This window comes from Vidua chalybeata, chromosome Z (genome assembly GCF_026979565.1).
Source record: "Vidua chalybeata isolate OUT-0048 chromosome Z, bVidCha1 merged haplotype, whole genome shotgun sequence".
Classification (NCBI taxonomy): Eukaryota; Metazoa; Chordata; class Aves; order Passeriformes; family Viduidae; genus Vidua; species Vidua chalybeata.
In genome coordinates, this window is record NC_071570.1 from 75293526 (window position 1) to 75309132 (window position 15607).

General features: G+C 46.0%; 1 protein-coding gene across 1 annotated transcript in view; it reads right to left on the reverse strand.

The window, feature by feature from the left end:
* CKMT2 (creatine kinase, mitochondrial 2) overlaps positions 1–12463 on the reverse strand; it is a 35711-nt gene extending 23248 nt beyond the window's left edge. Inside the window, exons 1-4 of the mRNA XM_053931737.1 lie at positions 12401–12463; positions 7124–7197; positions 3711–3868; positions 534–732 (exon numbers count right to left, since the gene is read on the reverse strand). Coding sequence (XP_053787712.1) covers positions 534–732; positions 3711–3862 — 351 coding nt within the window. The 5' untranslated portion in view covers positions 3863–3868; positions 7124–7197; positions 12401–12463. The remainder of the gene's footprint in view (positions 1–533; positions 733–3710; positions 3869–7123; positions 7198–12400) is intronic.
* Positions 12464–15607: the final 3144 nt, after the last annotated feature.

Consider the following 15607-nt stretch of genomic DNA (forward strand, 5'->3'; position numbering starts at 1 on the left):
GCAATAACAATGAGGCCTTTCTTTTGTTTTCCATCTCTCACTGCAGAGCTAAATGAGCTGTGCACCCTAATGGTGTTTGTCTTCAGTTTCCCTCATGATCTGCAGGCTGTGGCTTAGCGACGACTGGCTCTGCCCAGGAGACATTTCTGCTTCGCTTCTGCCTCTGCTCCTTCACAATGTGATTTCCACATTAGGCTCATTTGGTGAGTCTCAGAGTTGGGCAGTTTTCCCACAAATTGGGTTCAGCTGCAGGGAGGAGGACAGGTGCTGGAGGCAGGTAGCAGCTGCAGCCAAGCTGGTACATTTTATTACCTTCAGCTGCAGCAGAGGGGGGCACCTGTGCTCATACCACATATTCCTGCTTCTCCCCAGTGTGGAAAAGCAGGGGGAAATAGGGAAAACACCAGCCTGCCCCCGGTGTACCCTCGAGGACACAACTTTGTCTTGGGAACATGCTCCCTACTGGGAGTCTTCACCTGATGGGAACGACACCGCGAGCACAGACCCGGCCAGTCCCGTTGGGATCCTCTTACCTCGTAGGACTCCTCGTCCCCAGCCACCATGCCCACCGTCTTGATGAAGGGGTGGCCAGGGTTGTCCACCCCGGTCTGGATGCACTGGTCCAGGGTGTAGCCGTTGGGGGTCATCTTGTCCCTGAGGCGGGAGTAGATGCCCGGGGTCAGGCACTCGGCCATGCAGTTGTTGTGCTTGCGCAGGTCGGGGTAGTCAGCGCTGCAGGGAGAGAGCCCAGGGCATTAGTGTGTCCCCTGGATGGTCACCCCGGATTGTTCGTGAAGCTAAAAGTGTGATTGTTCTTGGTCTTACGTGCTGCACTGAGTTTGAGGAGTGTCTGAGCCCAGGACGTCCCTCTGGCTGCCCTGGCTGTCTCCAGACCCTGGCAGGGGGCTCAGGGACCTTGGCACAAAGTCAAAAACACCTGTGGCTTCTATTTTAGCCCATGGAAAAAGCTGCCAACTCTCTGTGAGAAATTACAAGCCACAGGGGTTTGAGTAGTGTGGTAGGGGAATTAACAGGGGATGAAAAAGTAGAATTTTGGGGCTTTTTAGAATGTGGTTCAAGGGGACAAGATGGAGGGATTTGGGCATGTCCTGACCTCCTTCTCCTTCTCCTTGCCCTCTCCATGCCCTGGTGTGATGGTGACACTTTTCTGTTGGTTTAAGGCACAGACACACTGTCCAACATCAATGGCAGACATTGGCACGTTATTGTAACCACGACACACGGAGTTTTTGGTATAAAATGTGAACACTGCCCTGAGGGCAGACAGAATGCCATGGCCGAGCTGCTGGACAGAGCTCAGCAGGGCAGAGAGAGAATGTTCTAGATCAGGGAAAATGAACAACCTTGAGAAGCCGACCCTGCACATTCAGACTCCTTCTTTGGCTGCGCGGGCTGGGAGAACAAGGACTTTTACAATCTCGGGGTCACCTCAACACCCAGACCCCGAGAGGGGAGAGAAGGAAGGTTCTGGTGCTGAACATGCCCCTGGGAAGCTGTGAGAAGTTGTGAGAAAGCTCAAAGAAAAAAAAAAAAAGAAACTAGGAACAATTATTAGCTTCACTTGTTGCACCTGCTGTTGTGCATATGTGGAATGTGTTATAGAGATTTGTTTACCAAAAAGTGATTTCTTAATTGGCCAGTGGTAATGGTGTTTAGATTTTCAAGGACTGTATCAGACTGCAGGAGTAAAGTGTACTTCTTAATAGTACAGTATAATACAATAAAGCAATTAATCAACCTTCTGAAATCATAGTGTCAATACTAATTATTACCTGGTGGGGACCCCTGCTGCAATACCCCAGCGCTGATTTGTTCACTGGACAGAGATTTACATTTAGATGAAGAAGTGCTCTGTAGTTTGCAGCCCCAGGTGCTCTCACAGCTTCATGGAGGTCATAGGGACTGTGTGACCTGACAGCTGGGCAGGTCTTAATTAAACTTAGTTCTGGAATACCAGGGTTTGGTTTAGTGGCATCATTATTTGCAGAAAGTGGCAGGGTGCATGAAGCCAGGGAAAATAAAGATGTTAGGCTTCAGCAAGGGATTTTTTCAACTCTGTCAGTCCTCAGCTATCTTGTCCTGGTAGTGATTTGCTTTATGTACAACTGTGGTGTTTCTCTAAGAATATATTTTAAGCTAGGATTGTATTAATTACTTAAATAACAAAATGAGCCTGTCAGAGCGTGATCCACGTTACCTTTGGCAAAGCCAATCTACAGAGGAAAAGGCCTGTCATTCATTTCTAACCATCAGCCAGTCAGTTTGTAACAGAATTAGGAGTATTTCCAGTACAGCAGTAACACAAGACATCATTATTACTGCTTGCATGGAGAAATTATTTTCACATTTCCCTGTAGCAGAGTCCATACAATCAGCAGGTCCAACAGTTGGTTGGTCAGTGATGAGTTAAATAGAGTGATATAGTAGTAAACTTGAGGCATATATTGGGCTTGTTGTCATTCAGCAGTGTTGGTTTTGGTTGGTTTGAGGGCATTTTTTGAGAGCTGATATGATCACACTGATGCCTTAGGATTTCAGCTTTTATAGTTTTCAAATCCTGCACTGCTTTGGGGTATAACTCTTCGGGGTATAAGTGTCAGTTGCTGTCTTCACGTTTTGGACAGACAAAACAATTCCTCTGGGCCTGAAACTCAAGGACACCCAACAGCCTCAGGCCCCAAAAGTATAAACAAAAGTGAATTGAGGGGAGCAAACTGGGGGTGAATGACTTCATCACCTGGAGCTGGAATTGGAGGATGAACCCCTGAAATGCAAATGGACCAAACTTATAATTGTGGGAAAAACTCGTGAGCATTGTCCACCTTGGGTGCAGCCTCTGGGAGACTTCTGACTGCTCAAGATGGACCTTTTGAAGGCCTTTAATAAGCACCCACTTTATTCTTTTGACTCTGTTCCAGGCAGCCACTCCAAGGCATCACCACATCCCTTGCAGGCTGTCACGGAGCTGCCTGGACCTGGAGGTGCTGGCAGAGGTTCCGTGTCCCACAGCCCGAGGCTGGGGCTGTGCTGCTGTGGTGGCACCACCTCCCTCCCTCTGGGAGCCCAGCACATCCCTCTGGCTGTCTCCAGACCCTGGCAGGGGCTCAGAGACCTTGGCACGGAGTCAAAAACACCTGTGGCTTCCATTTTAGCCCGTGGGAAAAGCTGCCAACCTTGTGTGAGGAATTACAAGCCACGAGGGTTTGAGTAGTGTGGAATTAACACAGGGTGGAAAAGTAGAATTTTGGGGTTTTTAGAATGGGGTTCAAGTGAACAAGATGAAGGGATTTGGGCATGTCCTGGCCTTCTTCTCCTTCTCCTTGCCCTCCATGTGTTGCTGTGATGGTGACACTTTTCTGTTGGTTTAAGGTGCAGACACACTGTCCAGCATAAATGACAGATATTGGCACAATATTGTAAACACAGCACAGGGAGTTTTTGGTATAAAATGTGAACACCACCCCAAGGGGGTGGCAGTGTGACGCAGACTGACCTGCCTGACAGACCCAGCTCCTTGAGAAAGAATGTTATAGGTAAGAGAAAATAAACCTTGAGAAGCCGACCCTGCGCATCCCGACTCCTCCTTTGGCCGCGCGGGCTGGGAGAAAAAAGACTTTTTTACCATCTCGGGGTCACCTCGACCTCCAGAACCCCGAGGCCTCCCCACCCTGCCCCTGCCGTGTGCTTACCTGGGCGGGTAGAGCTTCCTCTTCTCCGGCACGGCGGCGCTGACGTTGTGCTGGCCCAGCAGGTAGCCCGTGGCCAGCACCCCCGTGCCCGCGGCGGCGAACAGCGCGGGGGCCGCGCGCCCGGCCAGGAGACGGCAGAAGGTGCCAGCCATTCCTCTCTGCAGGGAGAGCACAGCCAGGGTCAGCTCTGGCAGAAATAGCTCTGTTTTTATTAATAATTATCATAAATATAGCAATAATTATCATAAATAATAATAAATAATAAATAATTTCAATAATAATATTATTAAAGTTATTATTGATATTATTTATTATGAATATTTTAATAATATTTTAATGTTATTTTAATATAGCCTGCAGTCACTCCTTAACTGCTTTTGATGTAGTGTAATTTGTTAATGCCCCAATCCCTCCGTGGATTATATGTTTTAGTGTGATAAATGTATTGTAGTTTAGGCTCTCTCAAAATATCGAATTAGAGACTATGTGTCTTATATGTATATTATAACATTGTATCCTATAATTATATACAATATACAATAACTATGTAGTATATATATTATAATATATACTATATGTTATAATATATATTATAACATATAAACATATAATATACAAATATATTATATTATTAATATATAATATAAAATATATAATATAAAAGATAAAAGATAAAAGATAAAATATATAATATATAATATATAGTATATTGTATATTGTATATTGTATATTGTATATTGTATATTGTATATTATAATATATATACTTCATATTATAATTATGTGTATATTATAACATTGTATATTATAACTGTGTGTATTATAACATTAACTGTTGCAGAAGTAGCTAATGCCTTTATCTGTGTACCAAACTGACAGTGGTGAGTATAGTTTGGATAATTGTGTGAAATGGCTAATGTCGATTTAATGTACTGGTGGAGTATCTTATCTGTATGGTAAGATAACGCTGAAAAGAACCAAGTTAATAAACACTGGAAAAAATATTGCAAAGAGGAGTTTTACCACTGGCCCTTTGGCTGTCAAACCACAGAACAAGGGGCCTTGTGAAGAAATAAAATACATAAATTTCATCTGCAGTATGGATATATGCATACTTTAAAAAAGACCAGTCAAGAGTCAAACCAAGCAAAAGAATTCCCAGAACATGTAAACTCAAAGGAATGTTTGAATGTGCATAATCTTCATAAATGTGTATTTAACCAACACAATAAAAAGGTATAGGAGAAGAATTGTTCTAGTTAAGCCTCTGGCAGTTGCCATGCACCCAGGGCTGCAAAAGTCCCTTTTACCCCTTATTAAACTTTAAAAAATCTTAAAGAGAGAGCCTTGCTTCTCACAGCTCCAGCTCCAGCGCTGCAGCAGCACCCCCACCTCACCCCACAGCTCAGCAAACTCATCTCCCTCAGCAGCTCCTGCTGCTCTGGGGTGCTCAGAGAAATCTGGGGATTTGCAGAAAATATAACGTATATTTGTCCTGCTTGGTTCTGCTGGGACTGTGTCTGAGGTCTAATGCTGGCCAAGGAATTGGCATGTTCCGTGGGAGTCCGAAGGAGGCAGTGAGTGTTTCTCCTTGCAGGAATCAGGTTTGGATTAGGATTGCTGGTGGCTGCGAGTTCCTTGGGAAGATACAACTCCTGTCCAAATAAGGAACAATTCTATGAATCTAAATTCTAATTAGCCTAACTGAGAAAAGCTTTTTCTTCAAGCTGGACTCTGGTAAATCACCTTTGGAAAATAAGCATGGAAGATTTACAAAAACACCCATGACATTTCTCTCAGGATCTGCTGTTTCAGTTGTTTTACCAAAAGTTTTTTGAGTGTGATTTTTTAATGCAACATCTTCACCATTCTTTTGGAGGTTATCCTAAACTCCTCAAAGCATTTAATTTTATTTTTAGTGAGCAAACTCCCAGTAATTTTCTTGTAGGTCTGGGTTAGTTAGACCCAAACCCTTTACTTCTTTGTCTTTTTCTTGTCCAGACAGATGCAATGTTGCACCTTCATCTTCTCATTTGGTAAAAAAATCTTCTGTGCTTGCATATTTTTATGTTATAAACCAGTATCTTCTTTCTGTGCCAGTCACATCTGTGAGATGAGGAACACGGTGTGTTCCAAGTTTGGAGCAATTTGTTTCGTGTCCTCTGTTGTGCTTCAGCAATTTTTTACCAGAATCTTTTCATTCTCTGTCCTCCATGCCTTTGAAACACAATATCCAGTTAGTATAAGTTCACTACCAGAGAAAGGTGCTGATTGTTTGACAGAAATTTCAGTGTTTTTTCACTGGAAGATTCTCCCTGAATCTATGAATCCATTTAGGTGAGCTTCAGGGCAGGCTTTTGTGACTGCAGCAGGATTTTCCCTCCCAAAATGCAGTATGCGTGTGTTTGGCTGTAAACAAAAATCAAGTAAGAGGTTTCTGGTGGACATTTTTCTGATGACTTCTTTTCTGTGTGTTTAGCAGATCGTTCTTGGGCCTTTTTGCAGTGTAGCACCCTGATCCTACACTCTGGAAATATTTCCTTATGACTAATCTGCGCAGAACTATTGTTGTCATACCTAAATGTCTGCGAAGAACCATGTGTATTTTCACAACAGCTCTGCGTATTTATAGCTCCGTTTCACCATTGCAAGGAATTGGCTGGCAGTCAAAAACCTGTCCTGAAAACTGTCAGCCACATCACAATCCCGCTGCAGATGATGATGTTATGACTTAAGCAACCCATTAGGGACTTATGTGCCATTAGGCACTCATCAGCTCCTCCACCAGCCTGGATTTTTGGGACGCTTCTGAACCCTGTGTTGTTTAAGGGACGAATGGTTTAAATGTTTAAGGGTCTGTACATCTGATTAAACTAGAGGGATCATGTGCAGGGTGTGTTTAGGAAGAAGGGTGAGGCACAGCAGGGTGGCTCCAGGGGCTCTGTGCGTGCCCAGGCCGTGGAGGAGGCTCAGTCTGTGCTGCACTTTGGGGCACAGGGTGCAAGCAGAAACCAGAACCTGCCAGCAGGGAGGGGAAGGGAACACCTGGGAGAAGAAAGAGATGAGCCCTGGAGGGAAGGGTCCACTTTGGGAAGGCCAAGAGACCTTCTTGGTGAGCCAGAGGGTGCAGGCTTCGTGCCATGGCTGATGTGGGAGCCTGTGGCTTTGCTGCTGCGTGAGCTGGGGACCCTCCTCACTCTTATTTCTGCCTGTGCATGCCTGGCTGTGCCTCACTGGGCTTTAATCCCCACAGCACGGGGAGCTTTATCACTGTGTGATGTCCCAGACCCCGGGTGTGTCCCCTGTGGGCAGTGCCATCTCCCACTGTGGCTGCAGGCTCATCCCCAGGACGGGGTCTGGCACTGCTGGATCACAGAAAAGGTTTTCCTGATCCTCAGGCAGGCTCTGCTTTACCTGACAGACACTTCTCTGGCAGCTCTTAGAAGCCTCCCACACTGGAGACGCCACAGACTGCGCAGGTTGTCTACCTAAAAAAACAGAAACCAGAGAAAAACAGTTTTTTTTTTGTTTGGGTTTTGTTTGGTTGGTTGGTTTTTGGTGGGGTTTTTTTGTGTGGGTTTTTTTGGGTTGGTTTTTTTTTTTTTTTTTTGGGTTTTTTTTTTGTTTTTTGGTTTTTTTTTTGTTTTGGTTTGGTTTGGTTTTTTGTGTTTGTTTGTTTGGTTGGTTGGTTTGTTTTGTTTTGTTTTTAACCACTGTGCTTAACTACACATCTCTTCTACAGTGGAAGGTACAACCCCCCGAAGGAAGCATGGAATTGCCAGTTTGTGATTGTCCAGTGCCGAGGGGAACGTGAAAGGACAAGAAAAAAACATCATCTGGGGTGCTGTGGGAAAGTGAGCATAACCCTTTCTACCCCAGCGCCGTGGCTCCTGACTCACAGCTTCGGCCACACGGGTGGGCTGCAGCCCTGAGTATGAATGTCCTGCAGCACAGGCAGTGCCACAAAAACTGCCACAGGCTGCTCAAAAACGTGGTGCACAGCTCAGCAAAACCAGTTTCTACGAAACGAGGGCACAAAATGAATAAGAAGCTTTATTTGACAAGGAACATTTGGGCGGTGGAGGTGGGGGGGGGGTGGTCCATTCTTCAAAAGATAGGGTGATTTTTAAGTAATGCATTGCTTCAGAACAAACATTTTAAAAGATTCGTTTGAAAAGAGTCCAAATGGAATGGCCCCAAAATAAGGAAAGGTCCTCATCAAAGATTTTTGTGAAGTCTGACCTCAACTCATCAGTATTTTCAGCTCTTGTTTCCCCACAGAAATTGTCAGCCTGACACTGCTGTAGGTTTGCACCATCATTACCTCTGATTAAAGGGGTTTAAAACCTGTTTCCCCTAGGAGCACTTTCCTGTTTTTAAACCTGTTTTCCCCAGGAGCTCTCTGCCAGAATTGCTGTGCTGCCATTCAGGTCCCACCACAGACCATCTTTAGGCCTCCACTGCAAGGATTTCACTTTCATCAGGGCAATTTAGCCACTGCACAGCCTAAAAAATTGAAACTGCAGTTTTTCCTCTTGTAGGACTTTCCTGAGTGTCTTCCCTTGTGCTCAAGATAGAAAATCCATGTTCTTGTGAGTGTCTGTGGTGCTGCCATAGTGCAGCTGGGAAGGAAGACTGTTTCATCATCAGAAGACTTTTTGAGGGTATCAATTTTAACCCTTGGGAAGGAATTGAGTGTTTTCGTGAGCCGATCAGGTGTGCTGGAAGGAGGACACCTCCCTTAGGAAGGCATCTGTTTTGTGTTCAAAACCATTTAGAGACAGCATGGTCTGGAAAAGAGAAATAAATTCTAAGGATTAATCAACCTGAGGTTAAAAAAAAACCCCAAGACTCTTAACTCTTGGCCTGCATATCTGTTCAGTGTGAATCCATGGCCAGTGAGGAGGTTGTCTGCAACTCTATCAGTCCCACCAAGTTTTTAAAAAAAATTAAAATTATGAATATTACCATTACTTTCATTTCCTCTTGAAACTGGAATGCCTCCTCATAAGCAAAGGAGTTTTCTTCTCTGCGAGAGGATTCTGAAGGCACTGACAAAAAATCCTTAAAGAGCTCTTGATTATGATTTATTGTTTTCTACTTAAAATTTTATCTGTGGTAAGTGGTTTGTTAACTGCACCAACCTTCCATGAGTTTCAAGATCTTTCAGTGCACCACAAGCTACTTGAGAATTTGGGCTTTGTTTCAGACAGGACTAGCTACATCTAAACTTGCACTGATTATTTCTGTGTCATCTGTCCAAGAGAGATCTGATTTCTGTGTGATTAGACACAGCGACTATTTTGGGTATAAACCTTAACAATTGCATTTTTTTTAGATTTTTAACAAGACTCTCAGGATTCCTGGCACGATACCTCAATCATGCAATCACTCAGGCAACGCTCTGCAGCTATAAAACTCTTTATCCAAAATGTGATGGGTAAGCACAATAAGAGGCAGCTTCCTCATGAGCGATTTAATGATGCAGATACTTTGGCCCAGCGTGTAAGAAATGCTCAGAGGTGTGACCCAAACTGAGCTGCTGCAGTGGCACTCAGGGCTGAGCTGCTCTGCTGTCACCTGCAGCCTGTCTGTGCTCCTGTCCTCAGCACTGCCACCTCTCTCTGGTGGGGATGGAGGCTCAGGTTTTCCGTGTCCCAGCCCACCTTCTGCACCAGGTGTGTTTCCTACAGGTGATTCCACCCGCAGGCAGGGCAGGGTTTGGGTTTTCCTCTCGTTGCTCAAGCGTACTGCAAGGTGTTTCAGGCTGTGTGAGCTTGACAAAATGTTTCCACAGCTCACCTGGTGCATTTTCCCCCTTTTATCTCAGCCTGCTCTGAGCAGCTGCCCCAAACTCCTGCTGAGGATGTTTTTGTGCCCCCCTCAGGCTGACAGATGGCCCCGGGCCAGGGGATGGAGCACAGCTCGCAGCCCTGGGGCTGGCCTGTGGCACAAAGTCCTGGAAAGTTTCACTCCCAAGGTCATCTGTGCTCGTGCCATGTGGCAGGCACATTCTTCTCCCTCTCAGCATTTTTTCACAGAGGAGCAGAGAGAGAAGAAAGAGAAAACAATTTCTATTCCTGCTCCTTGTTTTTCCCATGTGGAATGTGTTTGGAGAATTGTTTACCTGGGGTGATTGCTGGGTTGGATTCTGGTGAGGATTGTTTGGGGCTGGTGGCCAATTCAATCCAATCCATTCCAATCCAATCCAATCCAATCCAACCCAATCCAATCCAACCCACCTGTGGCTGCACTCTCAGAAAGGGTCATGAGTTGGGAGTTGGTTAGATATGGGAGTTAGAACAAGTAGGTTTGTAGTTTTAGTATCTCCTGTAAATAGTATATTAATGTTTTATAGCACAGTTATAATAAAGAAATCATTCAGCTTTCTGGAGCTGGAGTCACACATCAGCATTTCTTCCCACCGGGTTTGCCTGTGTTTACAATAGTGCCACCTCTCAGAGAAGGCACAAGTGCTGCTGTACAGGGGAGGAGCACACAGCCACTGTCCCAGAAACAGCCTCCCTGCTCCAGGTTCCCTCCACAAGGAGCAGTTTTGGTTAATCCCACAGGAATCCTCCAGGTCAGGGACGTGCAGCCCTGACTCAGAGCGGCAGCCAGTACAGCAGCTGTGCTCCAGCGCCTGCAAACCAAGGGCTCCTCCTCCCACCCTCCTCATCCTCACCCCCTTGGTGCCACGGAGGGTGGGCCAGTGCAGAATCAACCCAGCCTTGCCTTTCCCAGGGCAGAATTCCCACCTGCCGTGGCCAGCGAGGCAGCGCGCGTCCGAGAGGTCACAATCTTAGAGGTCACAGCCCCTGTCCCTCTGCTCAGCTACCTGTGCCCAGCCCTCAGGACACTGCTGTCCTGCCAGGAGTGCACCTCGGCTCTCAGCCTGCATTTTCTTATCTGTGTCACCTGCCGTGCACAAAAAAAAAATGGAGGCAAAGGCCAGCGCCAAGGTTTAAAAGAAGTCACTGCAGCAAATCTAGTGCTGGCTGAAGAGCAGCCCAAAGGATTGCAGGTGTCACTTCAGGTGGAGGGGCTCTTTGTAATCACAGCTTGAACCCCAGGAACCTCACAACTTCACAACCAATTCTAATATTAAAAAAAAAAAATAATAACATTTAAAAGTGTTTTTCCTGTTAATCCTTCACTTTCTTGAACTTCTTTTAAAGAGGAGGTTTCCTGCTCCATCTTCCCCTGGGTGCTTTTAAACGGGAATTGGTTATCCAATATTTCACACTTGCCTGGAGGGAAGGAAAGCGCCAGGGTTACAGTGACATTTCTAGAAATAGAGGTAGATTAAATATTTGAGCCGTGCCATGGGTGGTATTAATTGCCACCCCATGTGATGCTGAGTGACATTTTGGAGGAATGGCAGAGTCCCAGCTCAAGTTCACACGGGCTCAGCAGCACAGGGGATGTGTGTGCACACCTCACCCCACAAAAGCCAGACGATCCCTGTGCTGAGCTGGACCCTCACGTGGTGCAGGGACAGGGAGCCTGGCCTTTTATACTTGAGAAGTAATTCCTCTAAGCCACCCTTAGCTCGAGCTGAAGCCTACAGAGGGCAGTGGAAAGTTTTCCCCGCCCGTCCATGGAAGGTTCTGGAGCCTCAGAAACATCAGCAGTGGCTGTCATGAGTCACTGCTCGCCTCAGAGGCCATTTTTAGACACCCAGAAATCAGTTTACATGTCTCTTGGTTTGCTGCATCACCCTGCAGCCCAGAGAATACGGCACACATTAGAACAGCCAACCTCACAAAGCAATATTGGTGATTTTTTTTTTTTTTTTCTGGTTTCTCCCCGCTCACCCTCGGCATCACTCAAACCCTTTTGACCCATCTGGGCTTGAGATGCAGTCTCCGAAGTGCAGAAACAGCACCAAGTGCAGACACGGCTCTGACAGTGCCTCAGTCACAGCACAGCAGAACATCTCTACCAAAAATACCAACCGCATTTCGGTTTCTTCCTCCTCGTAATTCCAGAGGACAGCAAAAGGTTATAAACAGTTACTAATTTGGGGGAAAAAAAAAAAAAAAAAAAAAAGGATAAAGTTCCAAACTATGAACCTGTGACCAGATTCGTGTGAGTAGAGAAGGCACGGTAGCTCTTCACAGATCAGACAACAACCCCTTGGTACTGGTTTTTGGTGATTTTTGGTTTCTGTCAGCTGAAGGTCTGGCTGGTCAGACCCGACCAGGTGAGACCCAGATGCCCAAATTCTCCTGCCAAAGCCCAGCCAAGGTGCAGGCACCGCTCACCCTTCTGAGCCAATCTGGTGCCATTTTGCAGTATAAACCTCTCATCTTCGCAGTGCAGAGAGCTACAATCAAAACCACAAAAAACTCATGTAATTAGAGACATTTTCGCTGAACTTGTTACACATCTGCAAAAAGACTAATCTTTAACTAAAATTGTTACTTAAGGGTCAGCATTAATGCCTGGACTTTTTGATCCTAGAGGTCTTTTCCAAACCTTAATAATTCTGTGATCAGATTATTTGAAGCAGCTGCATAGTGGGGGCTGGCACATACTTCCCTGCACCAAGTACTTACACGAATCAACAAATTATAACCAAATTAACACCACCATCCTGTGGTGCTTTGACTCACTATTTAATAACCCTTGCATTAGAAATGCTACAGTTTGAGGCTAGAAAAGCAATATTTGTGTATTATCACTGACCTTGGAGCTGGAGGTAGGGACGTCCTGCTGCCTGCAGCGAGCCCAGAGTGTAAAGGGAGCCGGAGGCTGGGCACGGACAGGAGCCCAGGTAATTTGAGACACGGGCAGAAGGAGGTGAGGGAAACCAAAATAATTGCTGCAGGGGCCAATCCTGCCCGGCTGGGTTACGTGAGTGGCATTTGCCCGCACAAGGGTGCCCTTGAGGGCGTCAGCAGGATGTGGCAGCAGCAGCGGGGGTGACAGCAACATCATCCCCCAAACGCGGCTGGACAGACGGACACGGGCAGGGGTGGACACAGACGGACACGGGCAGGGAAGCTGGTCCTCCCCCAGGGACCGGCCAGAAGGGAAAGGGAAAGGTCAGCCCTGCCCAAACAGCCCCAGAGGGACACCAGGGCAGGGCAGTGCCACGGTTCCTCGCTCACATCCCACCTGGGACAGGGAACTGAGCTGAGGTCACAGCAGGGGATTTGGGGTTGTTTTTCCTCCCCTTCACTTTTTAATTCCTGGCATTGATTTTTGACTGTTTGTAAGGCAGAGGGGCCCAGAAACGTGAAGTGGCCTCTGAAGCCTCTCATCTAGAATTACTATTATTATATTGCTATATTGCATTTAGAATTGCTGTATCTCTACAGCTGTGTAGCAGTGAATTACAGTAGGAAATAACACACGATGGTTTGGGAACCAGGAAAGAATAATCAGTTTTATTCACCTGGCTCTGCTCCTGCCAGAGCTGAACATGTGTCAAGGCTGACAGAGGAGCACAGAGGCCAGCACTGTGCAGCTTAAAAAAAAAAAAAAAAACAAACCTTTTTCCTTTTGTACGTTTAATATTCTTTTAATTTTACATAGGATGTTCCTAAACCCACATTTCAGAATTTTGAAACTTTGCAAAACACAGACATCTCTCCCCCAAAATGTCATGCCTTCTTTGGGCTACTGGGAGCCACACACACCCACAATGATTAAAACCAGAACAGCCAGTCCAGATCAATGCATCTGGAAACAGCCTGTGAAGCACACCAGGTTTTTATTGACCCAATGGTGTGTTCCTGGTGTTGATAGAGAAAAACAAAAAAACAACTGTGGATCTCTTGAGGTAACATGAGTAAGGCAATAGGGGTCCAGCAAATCCATGGCTCGTGGTGGAGGCACACACCTACTTTTATATTTTCCACCTTTTTTTCATAAAGGCCTTGAACAGACCAGGACTTCTCCTGGGTGCAGGGGATGGCATGAAGTGCCTGGCTGGATTATGCAGAGGTTCAAGCTATCTGCCAGCTGAGAGCCTGGGGGAACAGAAGATGCAAACCAACCCCATACTGTGAATTTACAGCACAAACACCGTGAAAAAAAACATGGTTTGCAAGTTCCCTAATGATTTCCGAAGAATATATCATTAATACTTAAAAAAATAGTGTGCCTTTACTACTGGCCTGTGGTCTATTTTGTGAGAAACTCAGCTGCTGAAACAGTTGGGATGCCAAGGATCATCCATAAATAACCCCCTATTTTCATCTCTAATATAATTATCTAAGAGCTAAAGTGCTGTTGTGGTTTCATCGCTGATGCTGGGGAGGCAGCAGCAGCTGAGTGTTAATTCAGCTGCAGTTCATACCAATCCATCTGCCCCTGCCCAGGGGGTGCAGCAGCTGGAGTTTGGTGTGGGAGCTGCTGGGCAGGGGAGTGACCTGCAAGGGCCAGACACAGGTCACCGTGTTTTATGGAAGGGCCTTTCTGATTGCCACAATCTTTTGGAAGGAAATTTATTTGAAGTCAAGTATTGTAAAACGCAGGCGAACCCGGGGGGGGAAGAAATGCTGATGTCTGACTCCAGCTCAGAAGGCTGAATGATTTCTTTATTATAGCTATGCTATAATACATTAATTTACTATTTAAAGGAGATACTAAAACTACAAACCTACTTGTTCTAACACCACATCTAACTCACTCACAGCTCGTGCCCCTCTCTGAGAGTGCAGCCACAGGTGGGCTGGATTGGCCACCAGGCTCAAACAATCCTCACCAGAATCCAACCAAGCAATCACCCCAGGTAAACAATTCTCCAAACACATTCCACATGGGAAAAACAAGGAGCAGAAATAGAAATGGTTTTCTCTTTCTTTCTCTCTGTGCTCCTCTATGAAAAATCCTGGGAGAGAGAGAGAAATGTGCTTGCCACAGTCAAGTTTCTGTGTGCAGGGTATAATTTATTTGCAGTGGAAGGAGTCGGGCCAGAAGTGATGAGCTGAGCTGTTCTCACAGATCCTGTGTGTGGAATTAGGGGTTGGAGGGGGCTCTGTGTGTCCTGAGGGGCTTTGCAAGGACACAGATCAGTGTCTCTCCTGCTGCCAAAGTCAGAGCCCTGCTAAATTAGAGCAGCAAAAGCCACTGGACACAATGTCCTTCTGGATTGTCCCCCCTGTGTGATGGCATTTCCTGGTTTTCCAGCCCCATGGGTCTGTAATTCCTGGGATTCAGAATAAGGCAGAGGAGCAGACACAGCTGATACCCAGGGGTTACCCTGACCTCTCCCTGAGAATTCCTCGTGACTGTGGATGCTCAATATCCCCTTACACTGAGCAGCCACCGAGGGCTCAGGCTGGGGGAAAATTCCCTTTGTGAGGGGATCCAAGCCCTGCATCCCACAGGGGCTGGGGAGGTAAATCCAGCTCTTGGTGTCAGTCACGGGCACACAGTGGCCAAGGGGACAAGCAGGCACAGAGCAGTCATCCTACACTTGTGACTCCTCCAGGGAAAGGCTCCTCAAGGTGATAATGCATCTCCACTAAATAAAGAGCTCAACGAGGCCCAACCAACCTTTTAAAAATAACCCCGGCTATTTTTAAGTTATTAAAGTTGCTCTTCACAGGACATACACTACAGAGTAGAGGAAAGGCTGTCTATAATTAGCAGTGTGTTTTCTGGCTAAAGGGAGGAGAAAAGGTTTTCCTGCGCATGGAATTGACCCTTTGGAAAAGCAGGAATCTCCAAAATCCAAAAAGTGGGGGTTTTTTTGGTGTTTATTTTTTTGTTTTTTTTTTTTTTTTTTTGTGTTTTTGTTTTGTTTTGTTTTGTTTTTAATTTTTATTTTTATTTTTTTCCCCACCTACATCGCAGACACAAGTGATTCAATTCTGAGATGGTGATTGTCAGGGGTTCACACCAGTAATGACCAGAAAACCACAGCTGACAAGGTGTCACAAG